This window comes from Drosophila subpulchrella, chromosome 3R (genome assembly GCF_014743375.2).
Source record: "Drosophila subpulchrella strain 33 F10 #4 breed RU33 chromosome 3R, RU_Dsub_v1.1 Primary Assembly, whole genome shotgun sequence".
Lineage (NCBI taxonomy): Eukaryota > Metazoa > Arthropoda > Insecta > Diptera > Drosophilidae > Drosophila > Drosophila subpulchrella.
The window spans coordinates 12360609-12383824 of record NC_050609.1 but is presented as its reverse complement, the minus strand read 5'-3'; the positions used below and the strand labels follow the sequence as shown (position 1 = coordinate 12383824).

Below are 23216 nucleotides of genomic sequence, written 5' to 3'. Positions count from 1 at the left end.
TATTCATCGGGCTCAGGCCAACACTATCGATAATTGACAATCTATGGCTTTGCAGCTCCAACAACTCCTTCCTCTCTCGTGTCCAATTATGAATTTTTCATCAAATCCCGCTCCGTCCATTAATCAAACACCACCCAAAAGAAACCACCCGCTGCGGTTTGATTTGGTGCCCTCTTGTGTCTTCCTGCGCATCATTTTTGGATGGAGGGGCTAAAATACTGCCCACCCGCTGACATCCGACACTTTTCACGACCGTGACTGACCAGGAAAACATATCAATTTAAATGCTATTGCATTGATTGAGAGAGGGAAATGGGAAAAAGTGCGTGGACCTGACACTCAAAGTGTGGTTGCATCATGGGCAGAGGAAGTCGGTTTTAATTGGGCGTCGCAGCAGGAGGTATATTACTAAGGGTACTTGGAATATCTCTCTTTCTACCGATTGTAATTAATGATTAGCCATTGAACAGCTAAGAAATTTAAAGATATATGGTTGGTTATCTGGTTTCATTTTATAGATTAATGTAATTTAAAAAGGGGTTCCTTATAAGGTTTGAATGCATTCCATTGATTAACATTCCTGCCATCACCTGTGTGGAATTCGAATGCCTGAGACAACTTCGATCCGATTGATAGAGATATATATCGTTTTTTTTTTTTGCCGGCCACAGCTGATTGGATTCGAAAAGCTTTTGAGTGGAAAGCAACGGTAAATATACCGCGCTTGAGTGATCTGCACCGCCACTGAAAACACCACGCCTCCCTCCCCCTGAAAAGTGCAGCTCCTCCCCCTTCCTTTTTGGAGCGCGGGGAAAGTAGATTCTTCAGCTTACATTGGTATTTCTACGGCGTTACTGATCCATTGTATTTTTCTATTTGATTTGGCTTTGTCTGATGGGGCAATTATAATGGGATTCGACTAATCAACGTTTTTAGGTAAATCAAAAATGGGAGGGAGAGACAATCATAACAAAAGTGGCAGCAACAATAGAAGAAAACCGCACACAATTTTCGTGCTTCAGTTGGATTTTCATTAGGTTTTTCAGCCTGTTTTTTTTTTTTGGTTCGTTTTTTGCGGTTGCACGAAGCGAACGGGACACGTTTTAAATGAAACAAAAGGAAGCAGCAACGCAGCCAGTGCAATGCGATGCAGTGATGCAGCAAGCATAATGAGCCGAACAAACCCAAAACTCAATAATAGATGGGCAGCAGTAGAAAAAAAGCATTAAAAAAGATACATACAAAAAAAAAGAGAAACAGTAACACATCAAGTGAACTCGTCCGATAAACAATTACCCGGACATTCGAATCAAGCCGAATCAAGTGGAACCTACTCCGAACTCCAAACTCCAAACTCCAAACTGCTAACTCCAGAGTGCCAGCTCCATTTTCATTTCCATCATGGTGGAGACCATCTCTATGATGACCATGATGTACAGGTGCAGTGCAGCATAACGATCGGCTGGCTGGACTCTACTGCTGATGCTTTATGGACTAAACCATAAAGCTGAGGCCTCCCGACTGACTGACTGGCAGTAAATTGTGCATTTTTATTGCATGATTGCTCTCAGCAGGCAAACAAAAACTAACAAATGAGTAGGGAGAGTCCAGAAGACGACTCCTCGACATTCCATTTCGCAGACTGAGTGAAAATCGCTTTGACCCGACCCTTTTTTTTTTCATTTTTTCCCGGGAAAGCCATGTCCCTTGCATACTATATACACAGAGCGAATTAAGCCGAACGTTTGCCAAGTTTAAACAAAGTCATAAAAATCAATTGCAATTAATCAAGTTGCATGTTCCACACACACACACACACCCCGCTTTTCCCCCCGCAGCTCTATCCAAATAGCAGCAACTTTATTATAAAACGACATGAGGCATCCGCCCAGACTCCCCTTCTTTCCTCGAAAACTCCAGGCATTAGCCAAAAAAAAAGAAACAAATTAACTTTGGCTTGGCAACGGACAACGGACAACCATTTCAGCCTTGTCTTCTCTTGTCTCTTGGATTTTTACTTGGCTTTTTCTGCCTTTTTTCCTGCCTTTTTCCCCCTGTCTTGGCCAGAAGCAGCAGCCTGACAGCCAGACAGCCGGACAGTTCGAGAAAGACGGAGATTTTCACACCACCAACAGCCATTTTCATTACGAAATTTTCAAGTATTAGTCATAGGGAATGAAGGCGTTTTTAGAAACGAGACAATAATAAGCTTCTTATGCTCTAAATACATAGGTTTTTATTTTCTAATTTTTTCTTGTTGTCTTCGGGCGACTTGCTTTCCCACACGCTGTCAATACACAAAAAGTTTTCCAACAGCTTTTCGCGGAAGAAGAGGAAGCAGATCTCCGATTTCAACTTTTACTTGTGCGCTGAGTAAAAACGAATTTTGACAGTTGGTTAATTAGAAAACTGTCGTAATGAATTTGGCGTTGAAGTTTATGAGGCTCAACGTTAGTTCAAGAGACTCTTCGAAATGGAAATACTCTCGAAAGAGGAATAACCAGCAATCCTTTAAAGAAATCTTTATTAAATTTCGGATCATATCTACAGAAATATTCAATGTGTATCTGCAATCCCTTAAAGTATTATTGTCTTTGATTCCTAAGTTATTTAACATACATATTATATCTATAGAAACGTATATTTTTCTGAAATCCCTTAAAGAAATATGATATTTGATTTAACTTTCGGATCATATCTATAGAAACGTATAATGTTTTTCTAAAATCCCTTAAAGAAATATTGTCTTTGATTCTTTAGTTATTTAACTTTCGGATCATATCTATAGAAATGTATCATATTTGACTGCAATATTAATATAATTGATTCTGCAGTATTATATCTAGAGAAATATATCATATTTACTCTATGCCAACTCATATTACCTTACCCTTCTCAGCTAAGAAAAATTTGACACAAAAACCGTACAACTTTTATGAGGTCAAGCGCAATAGAAAGTTAAATTTAATTTCATAATTCAAAATCGAGAGGCTTACAACAAAGTGCTGCCTGCTTGGGATATCGACGATGATTTGGCTCGGACTTTGGGCTGGCCACTCCTTCTTGGTGTTGTAATTAATTGACGTCGGGTAAAAGGGAAATCTGGGAAAGCCCCCCTGATATGTGTGCAAACATAAAACAATTATCGCAGCAGCATTTTGAGGGAAAGGAGAGAGACGCGGGAAAATAATAGGAAAATACCCTAGAGCTGTGTCGAAGAAGAAAGGCCATGGAGAGGAAAATCAAAAAACTAAACCCAAACTAAATCAGAGCGACAACTATCACTTTGAGCCAAGTATTTTCTATATGCACAACCCGAACAACTTTTACCCGAAAAGGTTGTTTTCAAATTTCGCTGTTGTTGTTGCTGGAGCTCCAATGCCACATTACCTTTCGCTCGGAGCGGCCTCTTCCTGCGGCTCCCCCTCGCTCCCCCCGATATATATTAATTTTTGTCATCGCCCAGGACAAGGCTCTCCTTGGACTCCTCCAACTGGGAGCCACCTGCGCACTCCCAGCTCCACCTGGCGGTCTTGTTTTGTCGCAGATCTCCTGACTTGGTCAACTTTTGCCGGGGCGCCTGGTGTGTGTGAAAGGTTTTCCAATGATCCAGTGCTCGAAGGCGGTACGGGGTGCAGCAAGATTGCTCCATTCGATTTGGCTCATATTTCAAATTGAGTCAGGCTATTAGGTTCCCAGGAAAAATGCAAGCCAAGTACAGTGGAACTTAGAAAATAACCATATATCTGCATAGATATGTAGTTCCATTTAAAAGTAGGCTTTAAACTGTAATCTTTATACGGTTTCTAAAATAAAAACCTTCTGTTAGTGTAACATAAGGACGAAAACTACCCTAAGTACTTCAAAAAATAAAAATACTGAAATTCGTACATTCCTTATTTCCTTTCTAAAACATCTTTAGAATAAATGAAATATTTAAAGTAGGCTTTAAATTTAATAGGTTTTAAAATGTATAATTCATACGTTTTTCTTAATTTAAAACCTACTCTTAGCTTAACATAAGCACGAGAACCGTCCCAAGTATTCCCTTAAAGCTACACCCTTTATTTCTTTTTTAAAACCTCTTTAGAGTCAATAAAATATTAAAGTGTACTTTAAATTAAATACCTTAAAGTCAGAACCAGCCTAAAGCCAGCTCACTTGTTTTACCTAACCATATTTAAGCAAATGTTATGACACAAGGCATAAAAGAGCAGAAATAGCGACGCTATATGGCAGTGCAAATAGGTTAATTGCGAATTAGCCCATTGACTGGAGGATTCCAGGGAAGCCAGACTGCGCGTCACAGTGCGTGTGGAAAGTAAATGGCCAAAACGAGCTCAAACGGAAGCCATGCCAAAATAAACTGCCACATTTTCCGGGGACAATAATGGTTTTGGTTGGCGGGGATAGAAATATGTGTATAACCTGTGGCCATTAAAAGAGCAAAGCTTCCAAATGTGGAAGAGCTACCTATGTATAGTAAGTAGTGACCTCGCACAGTCGGCGTGTGGATGGTAATTAGTCTATAGCCGGGCCAACTAGGATGGTTGGCCATTAAGATGGTCGGCATATCTTCGCCGCATTGGCCAACCAATAAGTGCATGGATATTGGATATTGTGCCCGAATCCGAAACATGGGCCAAAGTCAAACGCAACTTTCGCTTTCCATTTGATCGGGCCGCATTCGGTAAGTCGGTAGGTTCACATGCATGAATGAATGAGAGACCACTTGGCTTTTCTGGCGGCGGCTTAACTGTTTAAATAATTATTACTTGTTCGTCACTTGCGCAAAAATTGCCCATTTACCGTTGCTTTGTTAGTTTTTCCTCTCAATCCTGCCGGTCCAAAAAATAAAACCCAAAGAAAATAATGAAATCACAGCAGGAGAAACAAGTCTTTGTCAAAAAAGAAAGAGTACAACAAAAAAAAAGAAGAGTTTTACGCTCCGCTGGTTGTGCTAACAAGCCTCAAGACATTTTAATAAGAACACTTTGCACACACAGGCCCCGGTCTTATAGAGTGTGCGACAGTTATGATCGCAATTACCCCACACACCAACCCAACCCGAACTGCGAGTGCGAGTTATTTCAGCGATTTCCCCACGCGACGCCACTCGCAAAACGCCACTACACTGGAAAATGAGATATCATTGGGTGATTAATGATATCACTGATATCACTATTGCCAGATCTCCTTTTCCAGTTTTCTTAGGATAGATAAAAGATCTTAATTTGCATTAATTTTACAAATGATGATTAATGGTAAGACCAGATAGTTTTGAATTACTTATCAACTTTATAACGTTTAAGTATCCATGGGGTTCTTTATTATATGTCAAAACCTTTGCAGATCTTATGTATAAAAATAATTTTATTATTAATTCACGAAATACTTATAATCATTGTAACTCTTCGGTTTTCGTATTTAAGATATCTTTATTATATGATCTTAAGTTTAGGGTTGTGTTTCAACTGAAATTGGGAGCTTTCTGTGTTAAAGAAAGACGAAACATTATTAGTTTTGTTTAAAGCATGAGTGTACGATTGTGCCTTTATAGTTCGAGCTGCAGATTTTCCCTCAGTGTAGCTACATGGCCCCCTCTTTCCCCTCCGATCCCTCTTCAAGCAGTTCACACACTTGCGGCGGCCGTTTAACGGTTGTTTTGCCTTTGCGGCTGCGCATTTGACGCCTTGTCATGTTTTCGAGGGCCAAGAAAAGCTTGGAAAAGCAGAAGAAGCCGCTGTGTACAGTGTAGTATAATTAATTAGGCCCAGCCGCAGTTGCAGAGGCCTTCCTCTTCCGCCGGGGCACGCAATTTGGGTTGCACTTTCTAGCAGGAAGACGACGACGCACCTTTACCAACACCACCACCACCCACTTTTCCCCTTTTCCGCTGCACTCAATTCAATTCTACTGGTAGAAAGTTTTAATACCCGAAATGAATGCTAAACTGGGAATTGCCCCTATTATTTATGCTCATTGTTTTTGTGGCGCCACACTTTAGCTTTTAGCTTTTAGCTCTCAGCATTTAGCTTTGTTTAAACCAACAGTAATCGGCGGTAATTACAATGTAATTTTGTTAATTATCTAAAAAGTGTAACAAAAGTAGCGGGAATCGCTTGAGTCGAGCGACTCTCACTTTCGTTGGAAGAGCAGTGCGTGCCGCGTGTCTTTCATTTGCAGATGGTGCATAAAAACGCAATCTTTTAGCCCACTGAAAGCCCGCTGATTTGATTGACGCCCCGAGGAAGGCGTCTTGCAGTAGTAAACTAGCAATAGCAAATGGCCAAGAGAGCGACCAAAAGCAAATGTTGACAAGTGAATGGTCTTTGGTCTTTGGCTTTCCGAGCCTGGGGGCAAATGCAACCACCAGCCACCAACCACCAACCACCATCTACCAGGAGATTCAGTGGAAGTGGAGTTTTAGCTAAACCTGGAGAAGTTGGTAGCATCCACAGTTCAGCTAACTGTTGCAGAGTTTAATTGACGTCTCATGCTGGCGGCAGTAAAATGCATTCACAGAAACCTCAGATACACTCGGATAGCCGCAGTCTTCGATGGCTGACAGTGCGGCTCACAAATGCAAGACAGCTGCAAGTTTGGCCAAATTAAAAGATCAAATGTCTGAGGTTCAGCGGGGCAGAGAGATGGGGGAATATATATTATATGTAACATCAAAGAAAATCGCTAAACATGCAACATATTTTATTACATTAGGTATAATTACCAGCGAGGAATGGGTTTCTTGTACTGTAAGGAGGCAAAAGATATATATTGAACTAATAAGAACGTTTCTTTTTAAACTTTGTGAGAGATCCCTAAATATATTTGCCTTATATCACAGAGAACCTCGGCTAAAGCTAAGAAACCACAGGAATAAAATATTTTAGGATCTACAAAGTAATTATTAATTTAAAATTATATTCCAAATCATTAGAATGCAGTCATTAAAGTGCAAATTACTTTTTTAATATCCACGAGAACGGATATAACCCTATAATAGCGATTTCCTCCGCTAAAGTTTATGAACTGTGGTTTTAAAAATTATTTTCATCGAGTCCTGCTGCGTTACCCTGGCCAATTTTAATAAACCACGACTACCCGCAGAGATCTGAGACCATTTTGGCCTTACAAATTCGACGTGCACTGTAGCCTGGTGGTTTTGGTTTTGGTTTTGGGCAACGTTGCGTGGATGGCGACTGACTGACTGACTTGGATGAGTACTGAGTAGTGGAATACTGAGCTCTGAGCACTGAGTGGCTGGTGAATGCCACAAAGCATAACATTTTTGGCCAGCCTTTTGTCTCGGCTGCAATTCTTTATGCCAGGGTTTCCACTTAATTGCGATGCAGCTGGAATGGTAGATGTGAGATGCATCTTGGCGTGACTTCTAATGCCCATTGAGTGCTCACCCAGCCAGCTAGCTCCGTCTTAAACTCGATGAGTGCTGGTCTACTCCTTCTCCAACTCCATCTCCATCGCCATTTCCACTTGCATCCGCAGTGATGATGATTAGACACAGACATTAAATGCATTTCCCCGCACCGAGGATCGCAGTTTTCCTCATCGGCAAGCGTGTGGAAATTTGTGAATTATGCACTGTGCCATATCAATTACCGAGCGTAAAAGAATGAGCTTGTAATTAATGGGTCTTTGCCTTTTTTTCTTTATTTTTGCAGGGTGCTGAGGCCCCCAGGCGGCGGATCGAGCGACATCTTTGGATCGGAGATGCCGCAGACCCCCAGGAACGTGAAGAATCGCATGGTTTCCAACATATTCGCTGCCGAGAAAGATAATGGATTGAAAAACAACGGTAAGTTGTAGGTTAAGATTATGTCCACCCTAAATGTGATTCCCCTAGCAAAATGAAAAAAAAACATGAACTTTAGTTGCTTGTTCTATTATTTGATTGGAAAATGAGATGTCTATAGATGATGCAGTGGATTCTGGTCTATTAAATGCTTATTAAATGTCTATCGTTTTCTTCCCGTTCTCGTTCTTCTTTTTTTCCCTTCCCCCCGCTCTATATCTTTTCTTTTCTACGTATCTTTGCAGTACGACAAGGAGCTCACAGATTCTATTTCATTGGTACTTGAACTATGTCTCCCCTTTCCTAATTCATGTCAACAACAATTGCACAGAAAGTCCTGACACCCCAGCGTTAACCCAAAATTGTGTTCACTTTGTTTTCGTTGTCGTCAGTTTTGTGCTAATTTATGTTTCAACGCAAAGTCTCAGCTCGCACTGACACCCAAGTAAAACTAAATCCCAGAACACGGAATACGAAACTCAGAACACAGCTCACAGCCCACTTCCCACAGAAATACTGACCCACTCCCACTCGAGAAGTTGCAATTCCAACCGGTTTGCTTCCTTTTTCCACCTGCTGCCGATGACATTTCGAGTTCAAACCGATAAAGTCCAAAAGAACTCAAGGCTCTTCTCTTTCAATTTTTGCTAACCTTTGCCATATAACACACAATGAGGAAATATCTCTTATTTAGCATATAAAATAAAAGGTTGTTAAGTATAGGAATTAACATATTAAACTAATTTTTTTGACTTACTTCAATAAGTTCATGCAGTAAGTTATGAAACCCCATCAAGCAATATTGAAATATTTTAAATCATATTTTCTACTCGAACGCCCGAAAAAAATGTATTTATTTTCAAAACGATTTTAAAAAGATCTTAAATGTTGAACAACGATTTCAAAGCATTTTAAATTGTTACAGATTTAATGTCGAATTAAATGTAAATAATGTTGTATCCCGTAAGACATAAAAAACACTTGATAATACTTGGCTTCTTATGATTTCTCTCAGTGTACTCACCCATCCACTGTCCCAATTATGTACCTGTTTGTAAAACACAGTTAAGAAACTAATTTTTAACATTTTACTCCAACACAACTCCACTAATTTGAATGTTTTGTTTTCTTTGGTTTCCCCAATTTGTTTTATTCCTTTGGATTTGTTACCCCCGCAACCGTGATGACCATCCAATGATGACGATGATGATGATGCTTAGGTGATGCCCCACGTCGCGGCCAGAAGACCGTCGACTCGCACTCTCGGCTGTTTGGGGAACCCTCCCGCCCGATCACCCCCGGCAAGAACCACATGAAGAGCAGCATCCCCTTCGGCGGGCAGAACTCCGAGGCAGTCGCCGCCCAGAAGCTGCTGACCACCAATGGCCACTACAACGGCAAGAGCGGATCGGTGTCTTCGGCCTCTTCTTCGGTCTCGTCCTCGACCGAGAACCTCAAGATGAACAGTGGCTCAAGATCAGGTAAGAATCACTCTCTTAGCCCAGAGTTAAAAAGTAGTAGTCGCTGGATTCGAACTCGATCCAAGTACAGAGCTGTCAGAATGGAGATCCAGTCAAGATCTGGGATTCCATTCAGTACGAGCCCAAAGCACGAAGTAGCTACACCGATTATATTACTAAAGCGCTTTAAACAAAATTTTATCCATCGAAACAAGTTGTGAATTTACGCTCTTCTGCATTTATAAATTTGTATATATATTTTTTACTGCACACGCACGCACTAAAAACTAAAAAAAAAACCGAAAACTTCTCGTCCATCGATCTTGGCTAACAACTACCCCGGTGTTGTATCGTTCCGCGTCAGTCTTCCGCAATATGAGCAGTGAGTACTTGTAGTGTCCAGTGTCCAGTAGGACCTCATCCTCATCATCCCCGATTCGACTGCCCTCGTTCCTCCTCCGAAAATTCGTCCAGCAGCAGCAGTACCAGATACCAAAGAATCAATCCCATTTGACTTGTGTCCTCCAATCCCGGTGTCAATATCCCAACCCATCCCACCGGCTGACGCCCTGTCCATAGACAATTCTTGCCGAGATAGCGAAATTGGCGACGTGCCAGCTGATAACAACATCTTCACAAAGTCTGATCAAGTCGACGAATCCAGTCAAACTCGCCTTGATTTCGGAAATAGTCCCGAACAGGCTTACTCACTGAACAAGATGGCAGCCGTGCCGGATTTAAAGGAGCCCCTTGGACTCTCTCCCAATGAGATTAAGGAAGATCATCAGGAGTGCTCCAAGATCGATTCTCGCAATCCGATCACAGGTCTTGGTCTGAATGGAGATGGTGTAGGCGGTCTCAAGCCCAAGAAGCTCAAGATCCGAGGTGGGCGTTTGGTTCTGGTTGCAGCTTCCTAAGCCTACAACAAACTCCCAATCCAAAAATCAAACCAGTTTAGTCTGCCCCCCTAAGTATAATTTATCTCGCTTATTAACGTACGATCATCGTACGATCCCTGCTCTAAAACCCACATACTGTCATTTAAAAATGTTTTCTTTTTAAATTAAAGAAATTTTAGATGTTTTATTATTAAGCTTAACATTTATTTTTACCATTTACTTATCTTAATTTCTATTATTTCCACAGAGGGCAATCCTGTCACCGGCGAGGGCTACAAGGCAGGAGCCAACGACTTCCACCAGCGCCAGGAGTCTTCCAATGGCGGCACTCCGGTGATCAACAAGAATCGTATTCCCCCAGGCGGCTACTCGTCGGGACTCTGGTAATGACAACGGCAGTTGCTCAGATCCCAGCACAAGCAATGGAGGAGGGGCCCGTTGGCGGGAAGAGACACCATAAGAAAAAAACCAACAAAAGAAGCAAAAAAAAGAAATCATACTACCCATATTATATTACGCATAACCCTACCCGTATCCACGGAGAACAGCTCGGAAAATCAAATGGCAGATCAGAGGAGGATGGCCAACGAAATATTTAAGCGAGAGATTTACAATTGCTCAACGATCTGAAGCATTGCTGCTGTACACCCAGACGAGAATTAATCGAACCACATTTAGGCGGCGGCGCACTCTACCTATCACTACCAACCACCATACAACCACCACCACCACCACCCCATTGCAAATCTGTAATTTAAATTCCTTTGTTTCGTGTAATATTTCCATGAAACGCGTGTAGCCTGTAGCATGTTGGCCCCACAAAATATGACCACGTTGAAGCATCCGATCCCCACCCCGCGGCACCTTCGTATTATTATATATCATGATATTCCGGTTGGGAACCTAGGACACACCTACATTATCATCCGTGGGTACGTGTGTGAGGAAGCGGGAAGCAGGATGCCAGCGGAGGCGGCCGGATGGGGTCCTTCAATCACACTTGGACTTTCGATTTAACTCTAGTTGCATACTACACGCCACATCTATATTTATATTTATACCAACCGCATTCACACGAACACTCACGTAAACACATACATAATAAACATTGTATTACATTACATTAAATGTGTAATTTAAACGGTACGCCTTGCACGTACTAATGTGCACGTACTAATTAAGTGTAAAAATACAAAATTCAAGCGCGAATCTTTGTTCAATAAAAACCTTTCGTACATAACTCTTAGTTTTTGATTTATTGCTGAAAAGTTGGCGGAAAGATCGTTGATCTAAAAATGGATTTGGGGAAGCCATTAATTTGGAAGATTGTTTATAAATCTGACGTATTTTGCAATACAAATACAAAAAGGCCATGGAAATATGTGATCATAATTCAACCGAATACTCAGGAATTGCTCGTTAATAACACGACCGATATGCCAGATTTTTAAATGAAGTGCACTTGAGCTACTTGGCATAGAAAATTATAAGTAATCTTATTAAAGCCAGTTTAATAGAGACTTCGAAAGACTTTAGGTTAGGTTGCTTATGCTCAGAACATTAGAAACCTCTTTGTTTTTTTTTTGTTTCTGAAAATGTAGTCCCCAATAGCTGACAAGAAAATTAAATTAGAATATTATGCCTTTCTTCTAAATCGAAGTTGATTGATGTTGATTAAAATTAGAAAGAAAATAATTTGTTCGCGGTCTTTTAATTAAAAAACCGTTGGGCAACCGATTATTACCTATTCGTATCGATTATTGCATATCGATATTTACTCCCGAGATCTGGCAACGCTGCGTCGCGCCGTCACAGTTTATTCGCGGCCCGTGACCCCACGACGCCGCAAACAAAATGGCTCTGATTTTTGCAGACTAGTAAAAGTTGTAGGTTTTGCTATATTCCCAATGACCCAGTGGGCCAAAAGCGGATGCAAACAAACAAAGTGACGAGTGCGCGAATGCAGGAACGGTAAAGATGGAAGCTGGTGTCCGGAATTCACGAAAAGAGCCCCCCACAGTGAAAAACCAGGCAGTTGTCTTTTTGGCCAATTGTGGCATAGGATACGAAAACTAGTTCTCACGCACACGCACTCACACACCGAAGAGCCCGTTGAAGAAGCAAGCTGTCGCACAAAAACCTCTTCGCTGGCCAAAAATGGAGGGCATGGATCTGTGGACGTCGATGTTCTCCTCGGATTTCGAGGAGGGTGAGCCGGAGGCGGAACTGGAGGACAGCGAGCAATACAATGGCAATGATGATTTCCTTGGCGATTCGGAAATCCTAGCAGGCGATGCCATTGATGACCTACTGGATGGCGAAGATGACGAAAGGGAGGAGGAGGAGGAGGAGGACTATGGGAATGCTGCCTCTAGGGGACCAAAGCAACCCGATCCCGACGACGATGCCCTCTTTGACTTCGAAATGGAACCCATTGTGAGCATGGCAGAGCCACAGCATCCGGTTTTGGCTCCTGCTGGTCCAATGGGACAGCAATTGCGTCCCCCAATGCAGCGCCACTCGTTTCCCGGCACTGTGGGTCGTCCCAGATTGGGTCCTGGACTCTCCGTACGCCCCACCACCTCGCAGATCAATGCCACGGATGAGAACGGTGTGCTTATCAACTACGAACTGGGCGTGGTCTACATATGCCCCGCCTGCGGAGGAGAGTTCCGGCAACAGGACCACTGGAAGCGGCATATGAACCACATCCACAAGTACAACACCCTGCGCGGACTGAACTTCACGCCGCTGGACAAGCTCTATCAGCGCTGCAGGGAGTGCAACAAGCGGATCGCCATGCACAGCCGGGAGAACCTGCTGAAGCACAAGTTCACGCACCTGCCATTCCGGTGCACCAAGTGCTACATCTGCAAGCGGGAGTACAAATACAGGTAATGCTCAGAATGTACAATTCGGGAACTCCTTTTAAATGTGATTCTCCATTGAAGGCAAGACCTAATGGTGCACCTGCGCATGGTCCACTGCGACGAAGTGGTGGCCATGATGCGGGAGGGTTACAATGCTGCGGGACGCAAGACACGGGTTCGTGAATCGCGCACCGAGCAGTTGCAGCGGGAGAAGAGTTTCCGAGAGAATAATGACTTCGAGGAGGACCTAGATCGCATTGAGGTGCGAAATGAGCTGCTCGAGCCGGATGGCGATGAGGTCGTTCCCCTCGAACGACCTTTACCGGAGGAGGTTTCCAAGAAAAAATCGACTAGCAATCGAGGAGCAGCCGAACTGTGCGAGGACTACATACACTACATGTGCCCTGACTGTGGCACCGAGTGCGACACCCATGCCCAGTGGAGCCAGCACATCGAGTTCGTCCACGACTATGTCAGTCGGCGGGGACTTAATTTCCGGAGCGTGGACATGCAGATGCAGTGCCTCGAGTGCAAAAAAGTGAGAAATCTTTGCCCTAGCTCACCCTATTGTTAAAACTAAGCTTATATTAGTGATTGACTGTATTCTTTTTACTTATCCCCTCTCTCGTTTTATAGATTGTGACCCCCAACACCATTAAATCGCTGCGCGCCCACAAATTTAGCCATTTGTCGCAGCCCGAGTGGCTGCGCTGTAAACTGTGCTACAAGGGCTACACGGATCATCAGGAAGTGGTCAGACATCTGCTGCAGCACCACCATATGAACACGCTGATGCCCGAGGAAGCCGAGGAAGATGCTGAAGCTCCAATGACCATAATGGCGGAAGATGAAGTCGTCGAGGATAGTGGAAACGGCGAGGGAAATGGGGCCCCCTTAGACGAAGACTCACCCTACTTTGAGGACGCACCCAGACGCGGTGGTCGCATCAGCAGCGACGACATTTTCGAGCCTCACATCGACTATCTTTGTCCGCAGTGCGGCAAAGAGTTCATCGAGAAGAAGCACTGGCGCGCCCACGTGGTCATGGCCCACAACATGAATGATCTGAACAAGCTTAATTTCGAGATGATCAACGAACGGCAGCTGAAGTGCACTGAGTGCGACAAGATCATCACCAATGCTTATGGGATCCAGAATGCACAGCAGCACAGGATCACGCATCTTCCATTTAAGGCGTACGCTAGGTGTCGTAAGTGCCACAAGTCCTACACGGACAGGAAGGGTCTCGTTAAGCATCTGGCTACCTATCATCGCGTTGGCTGGCCCCAAAAGCCGGGAGGACCTGGCCCACCAGCTCCGGTTCTTACGCCCTCTAAGCAGCCGCGGAAGCAGATCGTAACGGTAGCCAATGAAACGTACGAGATAATCTACCTGGACGACGTTGAGCAAGGCAGCATGGAGGAGGAGAACGACTTTGGCGAACAGATGCAGGCGGATGAGGAGGATTTCCCAATTGCGCCGCCTCCACCACCGCCACCGCCGACCTCGCAAAGTAATAATCATCGTTACAAGTGCGTCCACTGCGCCTCACTCTTCCCCACAACGGCGGCTGTCCGGGCTCACCTCATCGAGACCCGTTGCCGGAAGACGGTTCTCAAAAGGCGTCGACAGTCAATGATGAACTCTCGAGTAATGGACCCATCCGTTCCCACCGTGGAACAAAACTACATCTTCCTGTGCCCCTCTTGCGGCATGGAGTACAAGACCCAGTACGAGTGGCGCCGTCACATCAACGAAGTGCACAACTTTGACAAGCGCCAATACCTAAACATGCGGCAGTTGGATAAATTTCGCTACCAGTGCACCCAGTGCAAGGATATTGTGGCCAATTCGAAGCTGAAGGGCTTGCAGGACCATCACTTCCGCCATCTGCCCTACCGACTGTATCTCAAGTGCCTGATCTGCGGCACCTGCTACAATCACAAGCCGAACATAGCTGCGCATTTGAGGGCCCGCCACGCCATCTACGATAGGGAGACCCCGGCGATGATCACCAAACCGAAGCACGTATACGGCCGCTACAAGGATAACAGTAGGGAGAAGCCCAGACTGCCCACTCCTCCTCCGGCAGCGCCCTCTCCACCGGGATGCTCGTCCTCGGCTGCTTCCTCGGCGATGAGTCGTTCCCTGAAACCCCAGCCTGGCGGCTTACCAACCCGACCCGCTGGTCTCAACACGCTGGAGGACAGCATCTCGTACCACAATGCCGTGGACTTGGACTTCATCACGTACTTCTGCCCCAAATGTAATCAGAACTTTGACTCCCATGCCTTCTGGCGCAAACACATCGTGGAGCAGCACAACTTTAACAGCCGTGAGGGACTTAACTTCCGGCAGATCGATAACCATCACTACCTGTGCCTGGAGTGCTACAAGCGGGTGACCGTGACCCACACCAAGGGCGCCATTGGGCAGCTGCAGTCGCACAAGTTCCGCCATTTGCCGCATCGATCGTTCAAGTGCTTGACTTGCGACGGCGAGTTTGTGCGCAAGCAAATGTTCTTCAAGCACCTGAATCGTGACACCAATCGATGTGACAATCGCCCGCACCGCGAATTGGATGACGATGAGGCAGAACAGGAGACGCAGCTGCGGTCCATCTACCACCTGGCGTGTCCGCAGTGCGGTGACAACTTCACAACCAGCAACAAGAAGGAGTGGCGCGAGCACATCAACGATTACCACGGTCTTGCCAAGCTGGACCTTTTGCACATGAACAAAGTTGGCGAGAACCTTTATCGATGCCAGGACTGTGACGAGGAGCTGCAGACAAATCGACAGTGGGTGCTACAGTTCCATCGATTCCAGCACCTGCCCCACCCGGCCTACATCCGTTGCAAACTGTGCAAGCAGAGCGGCGAGGCGGGCACGGCAACAGCGGGAGAGTTGCACAGTCTTCGTGAGCTGCAGCAGCACCTTCGTAAGCACCATACTGTGGTGGGCGAAAATGAGATGATATTACTCCGTGAGCAAATCGCCATTGAGGAGAAAGAACAGGAGGAGGCCACGGAACTGGCCGAAGACGGGAAAATCCAGGCTACTCAAGATTCAGGGCCGTATATGCCGTTGCCGCCGCATTTATTGGACGATGGAGACGACGTGGAATTCGAGGACCAGTATCTGCTGGGCTAGGATCACCTCATAATAATTTTTCGATTCATTCGACAAAAGATACTAAGGGCAGAATGTAATCTTCCGATTGTAGCAAGCAATTTCGTCTTACAAATTGAGATTCAGATTATAAAAGGCCATGAGAAAAATGATTTGCAAAACTAGTAGCAATCCTGTCCTTTTTTTTAACCTTTCTGTTGCTTGATGAGAGTATCTTAAGCGTCATTATATTTTAACGTTTAATATTTCTGAATATTATAATATTTTGTGATGTAGAATCAAAATTCTAAAGAAAACAATTAGCTCAGCAGTTAACACATGTTTGTAAATTTTAAATAGGTTTCCCGAATTCGATTTGTTGAAATATTCAAAGTTTGACATTAAAAAGTTACGTCATATAAATCGCTAAAAATACAAAATAATCAAATTGTCTACCGATTTGCAGGAAAAAGTGCCAAAACTCAAATCGAATTCATTTAAAAATTGTAAAGTGACTGTAGAAAATTCTTGCCTTATTGCACTTCTTGCCAATTCGTGATTAGTTTCATCTTTAATTTAAAATGTTTTAAATCTTCTATAGTCTAGTCTGAAATATATATTGAATTAAAAGACGAAAATTTAGCGATTTTAACATAGATTACGGATTGCCCTTAGATTACACAATTTTTGTATCATACAAATACCAACCTAATCCATTTTCACAACACCTGTACTTCCAATGGTAGCCCTATACTGATAGTCGCCCTCAAGGGCTTCCCTTTCATGAGATTAAGAGAAGTATTCTTAAAATTTACCCATAGGCAGCCTATCTCATGATTTGCCCTTTTAACTATAGTTTATCTGTAGGATATCCTTTTAATTATTAGCTGTAAGTACTCAAGCTATTTATTTCCCAGCCTAATCTCAATTAAATTTAACTGATATTATCAAAATTATAACAAAGAAATTATAAATATATTTGTACGATTTCAGTTAGAGAGTTGGTTTTTTATACATTGAACCGGCTTTTTTGGCTAATCAGGATTTAGTCACGAAGTTGGTCTCTGCACATGAGCAGCTACGCCTCTGTTTAATTCATGTTAATAAATAAGACATTTAATTCTACAACAACTGCAAATTGTTTTCTTGGGATGGGTGATATTTTTTATGAAAAATAAAAACAACTGTTTTTTGTTAATATTTCGGTATATTTTGTTTTATTAGTATTAAAGTTTACTATTATTTTCTGCCTAAAAACCAGTCACAAAACGGGTCTCCAAACTTTTTAGGCTCGGGGGCACAACAGAAGTCGTTCGTAACGCATTATCGTAGGTAAATATCAACATTTTCGTCTCAGAGTGAATACGGATAAAGTAGTACAAATTTCAAACTATAAAATCCTCCAGTCCTTGTGTCAGCTGCCTTGGGGTGGTGATGATAATCATACGATATGTTCGGGGTCCTCAACTCAACGCTAACGCTAAAGTTTTTAATGTTACACGATAATAATAAATATGTAATAAATACTTTTGAAAAGCATAAACAAATTGCACGCTCGTAATAATTGCCACTAAATGAATAATACGAAAACAAATACCGATACAAGTCCAGCCCGAATGTGCTCAACAAAAGAGTTGTCTTAAAATTAGGCAAACTGATTGCATGGAATGATGTCTCCGTAATTGACTGACCAACTGACTGAACCAGCTCGCGGTCACTCCTCTCCCGTCCACTTTGTGCTCGACCTGCCTCCTATTCGACTTTAAACGTACAAATCTTATGCAACCATGCATGGTGTGTGTTGTTTGTGTGTTTAGTAACAATTTGTTGAAGTAGTAGTAGTTGGGATCCCTCACAGCGTTGGCATGTTGCGTCGATGACCGTTGTTGGAACCACTGGACTCAGCCTCCTGCTGCGCCTTCTGTTTGGCCCGTCGAGCTTTTTGGCGTGTGTGCTCGATCTGGAAGTCCTCGACGCGCAGGTTCAGTCGCATCATATTGTTAATGATGAACTCCTCCTCAACGATGTGCTCTTCGGGAGACCGCAGTACGGCTAACGTCTCGCAGAGGCCAGTGCACGTTTTTCGCACCTTGTGCCGGCTGAGCGAAGCTCCGATAATGACCAGAGCCACCTTGAAGATAACTCGGATTCCTTCGGCTAGGAAACAGTCCCACACGCGCAACAGCGTCTCCCAGGGCAGAGTGCGCGTCATGGCACACAGGAACCAGTCGGTCATGTAGAGCAGCGGTTCCACTTTGTGCTTTTGCAAGTGCCGGTAAACGGGTGGGCACGTCTTCTTCAGCAGGCCCTCCATGATGCCTGCATCGTTCTGGATGACCTCCAAGCCGGGTATGAAATAGTCCTGCAGATAACTGCAAAAATAAACCATAAAAATACCTTAATACCTTTAACAAATATGACTTAACTGAACTTACACATCGCACACGCTGACGAAAACCCAGAAGGCGTCTTCCGCGGGCAGGTGCATCAATAGGAAAGCGGCTATCGGTGCCTGCGCCTGGCAGAATCCCACTTTGGGATTGTATATCGAGTAAGCCTTTAGCACATTAAAGAGTTCGATCTGTCCGACCTTCTCCTCGTCGAGAAACATTTCGTGGAACGGAAACTGGCGATGTTTGTCTTTCTTGATTTCTTCAATGGTCGACGGGTTTCCAGGCTTTTCCAGCAGCTCATGGTATACATTTGGGTTCTTTTTCTTCAGCAGATACGCCCCCGATAAATAGAACCAGGCCTTGGGCCGCACCGACTTGGGAATACCCTTGCGACAGCGATCTCGGATCTGCATGATAAGAATAGGAATAAGTTAATAGGTGGATATATAATATAATACTTAAATGATTTCCTAGATGAATATTTCGGACAATTGGGTTGAAGAGCCCTTCATTGAATACTATGTTCCGTATATACAGATACAATTCACATGAGTAAAGCTCACTATGCTTTAAATGAATGATTGAGATTTTCATAGAATTACGCGGAGATTATTTTTGTTCTCTGTGCTCACCTTTTTGTAGTTTTTTGACATGTAAATGGACCAGTTTTCGATCATGTAGAGCCACTTCTTCTCCCGCGCGATGATCTGTGCCTTGGACAGCGGTTCCTTGGGCTTGTCGGTACGCTGGAATCCGCCATAGAAGCCATTTCGGTCCGGGCAGCTGGAGACGGTCGAGCAGAGGGAGATGGTGTCCAGGGATCGCGGTGCCGTGGCCATCGCCAAAGCCAGCTCTCCGGGGCAAGCAACAGTGAACTGAAAACACAAATCGTTACACGATCAGTTTGTATGTACGCCCACTAACAGCACCCACTAATTGTGTATGCAAATTCGCTGGTACAGAACCGAGATATATGTAGATAAATAGCCGGGGGAGAGCCTCTCTGTACTTGGATAACAACAAGTGCGCAATTAAGTGCACTACTTCTCTGCCTCGCTGGGGAAATTAATTTTTTTGATGCCCCACATTCTTTTTTTCGGCAATCTCAAACCGTTATCGTTATCAGTATGAAAAGTTGGTTAACGTAAATTTAGCCTATTTCGGGGTGATAACTACTAATTGGCCATGAAATATGATGGGCTCAGGGTCGCACCTCATCTTCATGGAGCAGTTCCAGTCGGCTGAGGCTACAGCTCAGCTGCGAAAGATACAGAAAAGGCATTGTCCACCAACTGAACGGAAATCTAATTCGTTCACTTGGCAATATTAAAGCCCAGAGCGTAAACAGATGTTGATTGGTCCCTAATCGGACATAATCGCTGGAACGCGGTAATTACTCATCAGTCGACGGAGGCACTCGGAATGGGACAGTGAAAGTTCTGCTATCCACTCGATTCTCCCATGTCTAAGGACAATGGGACACGGGCCGACGCCGGTGGCACTTCTATTTCCACTTGCATCGCCGGATGGTCGAGTTGGCTTAATGAGCAACTCACTTCACTTCAGCGGCAGCCGCCACAAAAACAACAACTAATTGAGGCAACTGTGTCTGCGCCAGAACAAGTGGCTGAATAATTGCAATATCAAAACAAAAGAAGCCAGAAATCGGGGCTACATATTTGGGGAACCGAGTTTTGGAATACCCTTATATGGTGACATTTTTTTCGGTATATCCCAGCTTATAACAAAGCCTAAAAATGATTATATTTATAAGTTGCGTCTTGGACTGTCTTTAAACCTAAGACGAATCTTGTCCTCGTCTTAGGGTCAACATTTCAATACAAATAAGATTGGTTGCCAAAAAAAAATGTTACTCTCATAATTGTCAAGTAAAATTAAATTTCAAATGAATTTAGGTAATTTATTATAACATTTATTAAACTAGTTATTTAAGATTAGAAAAGAATACCATGCTGATAGGATCAGTGTTTAGGATCTGCCCAAATACCATAAGAAAATCTAAAATTTTCAAAGAATGAGGTATTATAATTCGTTGAAAATTATCATATCCCCTGTAAAATAGGGTGCAAAATCAGCGATGCAATTGCAGTGCACGTACACGAATGCAATTTGGCAAAGACAGCGATATATCCGACAAATTGCGACCTTCGAGGCCTACCGATCGAGGAAAGGAACGAGAAGGAGAACCCTTATCTACCCCCGCTCCACTGAAAGATATAAAAACAAGATCGCAAACCTCGGCGGCGGCGCGTCACCTCAGTGGGTGGGCGGTTGGCGGTGGGTGGTGGGGGCTGGTGTGAGGCGAGTTGGAGACTAAACTATTTTAGCCCATTCATTTCTTAACTGACAATTGGGCTGCCATTTTGCCTACGCGCTCCAAAATGAGTAAAGCAAGACGTTTGTGTGTGTGTGCACAATACAGGGCAATTGTTGTTATTAACAGTGAACCGTTCGTACACCGCCCGCCCCCACATTCACATGTAAACTTTTTGCCTCACCTTTGCTATGCTGTTCTCGCTGTTGTTGTTGCTGCTGCTGCTGCCTCTGGTGGTATTGTTGCTTCCGTGGAATGCGCAATAGAAATAACTTATATTTCACGACGTTTTCGGGTTTATTTTTGATGGGACTTTCCAGCACACACTTGCGCCAGCACAAATGTGTTGGATTTTATTGTGAAAACATAATTTCCGCAGAGCTTTTTGTTTATTTTCTATGCAAAATAAGGGAGAGCGAGCTTGGGGATGGCACTTGCTGTTATCGATATTTGGGGGGGCCACTGACAAGGTGGCAACGCTGGGAGTGTGGCCATTTAGCTATTTCCCGCTATATCTATCGTTTTTTAATTGGCAAAAACGGTATTTTGTAAAATATGGGGAGTTATAGACTGTGCGATGAACACCATTCAATAAAATATTGGTTAATAAATAAAGTGCAATAAATTACCTTATTCCATTTTTCCTACTTTTCATAACGGAAGCGGGGCCTAAGTCATCGACGGTCACTTAAGGCAATTCTCATTTATTTAAACCGTAGTACGGTCTCTCTAAAATGTAAATTTGCACGTGTGGTATTAAGAGCATATTAAACTTTAATAATTAAAGGCAATTCAATTCACCAGTACTGCGACAAAGAGCTCAATAAACGATAAACGATATGGACCAACAAGACGAGTTAAGTATGGAGCTGGTTGAAACTGCGGACGAGGAAAGTGAAATGGATTCGGATACCGAAACCGCCGAACCTCAGATGCCAAAAGAGGTATATTTACCCGGTAATGTACTGGCCGAGGACGAGGAACTCGTCTGCGACGAGAGTGCATACTTGATGCTGCATCAGGCTTCCACGGGAGCTCCGTGTCTAAGTTTCGATGTCATCCCCGACGAGTTGGGCACAGGGCGGCAGTCCTTCCCGTTAACAGCTTATATGGTGGCTGGCACTCAAGCTTCTCGTACCCACGTAAACAACATTATTGTAATGAAGATGAGCAACATGCACAAGACGCAAAACGATGACGACGACGACGACGACGAGGAGTTGGAGGACGATCAGGACGATGTGTCCGACCGCGAAGACCTTAAAAAACCGCAGATGACCTGTGCCCTGATCAAGCACCAAGGATGCGTCAATCGCGTTCGTGCCCGACGCATAGGCAACACTGTGTACGCCGCCTCTTGGAGCGAGCTAGGCCGCGTGAACATCTGGAACCTGACCCAACCTCTGCAGGCCGTGGAGGATGGTCAGCTGCTCAAGCAGTACCAACAGAATGAGGAACGCCCGGTGTTTACATTCGGTGGCCACCAGCAGGAGGGTTTCGCGGTGGACTGGAGTCCCAGTGCGGACGGTGTGCTGGCCACAGGCGACTGTCGGCGGGACATCCACGTGTGGAGTCCCCTGGAGGACGGCACCTGGAAGGTGGACCAACGCCCGCTGGCGGGTCACTCGCAGTCGGTTGAAGATCTGCAATGGAGCCCGAACGAGCGCAGCGTGCTCGCGTCTTGCTCGGTGGACAGGACTATCCGCATTTGGGACTGCCGAGCGGCGCCGCAGAAGGCCTGCATGCTTACTTGCCGGGACGCCCATGAGAGCGATGTGAACGTAATTTCGTGGAACCGCACTGAGCCTTTTATCGCCAGTGGCGGTGATGACGGCTGCCTGCATATTTGGGACCTTCGCCAGTTTCAAACCGAAAAGCCCATTGCCACTTTTAAACACCACACGGACCACATTACCACTGTAGAATGGAGTCCCAGCGAGGCTACCGTCTTGGCCTCTGGCGGCGACGACGACCAAATTGCCTTGTGGGACTTGGCTGTTGAGAAAGACACTGATCAGGTGCAGGACCCGGCCAAGAACGAAAATGAGCTTAGCAAGCTACCACCCCAGCTGCTTTTTATTCACCAGGGCCAGAAGGAGATTAAAGAGCTACACTGGCACGCTCAAATGCCAGGAGTACTAATCTCTACAGCCCACAGTGGCCTTAACATTTTCCGCACCATCAGTGTATGACCCCGCATTATAATATGAGCTAATAACTATAAACTAATAAATTCGATTTCGAAGAGAATTTTCTTGTTTATTCGCATTCTATATGTTGCCATGAGATACACATCTAAAATTTGACAACATAGGATCAGATAATAAAACTATTG

General features: G+C 44.2%; 4 protein-coding genes across 15 annotated transcripts in view; 3 read left to right on the top strand and 1 right to left on the bottom strand.

Moving 5' to 3' along the window:
- The window catches only part of LOC119559053 (microtubule-associated protein Jupiter), a 33327-nt gene extending 21915 nt beyond the window's left edge, over positions 1-11412 (top strand). For 3 of the 12 annotated variants that reach the window (XM_037872192.1, XM_037872189.1, XM_037872190.1), the window contains 6 exons: positions 7683-7816; positions 8059-8091; positions 9034-9294; positions 9638-9655; positions 9748-10158; positions 10420-11412. In XM_037872192.1, coding sequence (XP_037728120.1) covers positions 7683-7816; positions 8059-8091; positions 9034-9294; positions 9638-9655; positions 9748-10158; positions 10420-10559 — 997 coding nt within the window. In that variant the 3' untranslated portion in view covers positions 10560-11412. Of the gene's footprint in view, positions 1-7682; positions 7817-8058; positions 8092-9033; positions 9295-9344; positions 9656-9747; positions 10159-10419 lie in introns of those variants that run through there. The other 9 variants (XM_037872201.1, XM_037872198.1, XM_037872212.1 and 6 more) reach the window with 7 other exon arrangements.
- A 593-nt stretch (positions 11413-12005) lies between these two features.
- Positions 12006-17284, top strand: LOC119553001 (zinc finger protein 208). Its single transcript, XM_037863026.1, has 3 exons — positions 12006-13066; positions 13124-13580; positions 13679-17284. Exons 1-3 carry the CDS (start codon positions 12330-12332, stop codon positions 16193-16195), a joined length of 3711 nt encoding a protein of 1236 aa, XP_037718954.1. The 5' UTR covers positions 12006-12329; the 3' UTR covers positions 16196-17284.
- Positions 17285-17340: 56 nt separating this feature from the next.
- LOC119563055 (TBC1 domain family member whacked) lies at positions 17341-21322 on the bottom strand. Its single transcript, XM_037876268.1, has 4 exons — positions 21066-21322; positions 19179-19421; positions 18589-18953; positions 17341-18525 (listed from the first exon to the last, which is right to left on the bottom strand). The coding sequence occupies exons 2-4, from the start codon at positions 19383-19385 to the stop codon at positions 18006-18008; spliced, it is 1092 nt and encodes a 363-aa protein (XP_037732196.1). The 5' UTR covers positions 19386-19421; positions 21066-21322; the 3' UTR covers positions 17341-18005.
- Positions 21323-21593: 271 nt separating this feature from the next.
- Positions 21594-23131, top strand: LOC119562978 (glutamate-rich WD repeat-containing protein 1). Its single transcript, XM_037876156.1, has one exon. It carries the CDS (start codon positions 21721-21723, stop codon positions 23071-23073), a length of 1353 nt encoding a protein of 450 aa, XP_037732084.1. The 5' UTR covers positions 21594-21720; the 3' UTR covers positions 23074-23131.
- Positions 23132-23216: the final 85 nt, after the last annotated feature.

Coding starts and splice junctions, on each gene's coding strand:
- LOC119553001 (XM_037863026.1), top strand. CDS start 12,330: ATGGAGGGCATGGATCTGTGGACGTCGATGTTCTCCTCGGATTTCGAG. Junction 13,067..13,123: donor AAGCGGGAGTACAAATACAG/GTAATGCTCAGA, acceptor TCTCCATTGAAG/GCAAGACCTAATGGTGCACC. Junction 13,581..13,678: donor AGTGCCTCGAGTGCAAAAAA/GTGAGAAATCTT, acceptor CTCGTTTTATAG/ATTGTGACCCCCAACACCAT.
- LOC119563055 (XM_037876268.1), bottom strand. CDS start 19,385: ATGGCCACGGCACCGCGATCCCTGGACACCATCTCCCTCTGCTCGACC. Junction 18,954..19,178: donor TGTCAAAAAACTACAAAAAG/GTGAGCACAGAG, acceptor CTTATCATGCAG/ATCCGAGATCGCTGTCGCAA. Junction 18,526..18,588: donor TTCGTCAGCGTGTGCGATGT/GTAAGTTCAGTT, acceptor TTATTTTTGCAG/TTATCTGCAGGACTATTTCA.
- LOC119562978 (XM_037876156.1), top strand. CDS start 21,721: ATGGACCAACAAGACGAGTTAAGTATGGAGCTGGTTGAAACTGCGGAC.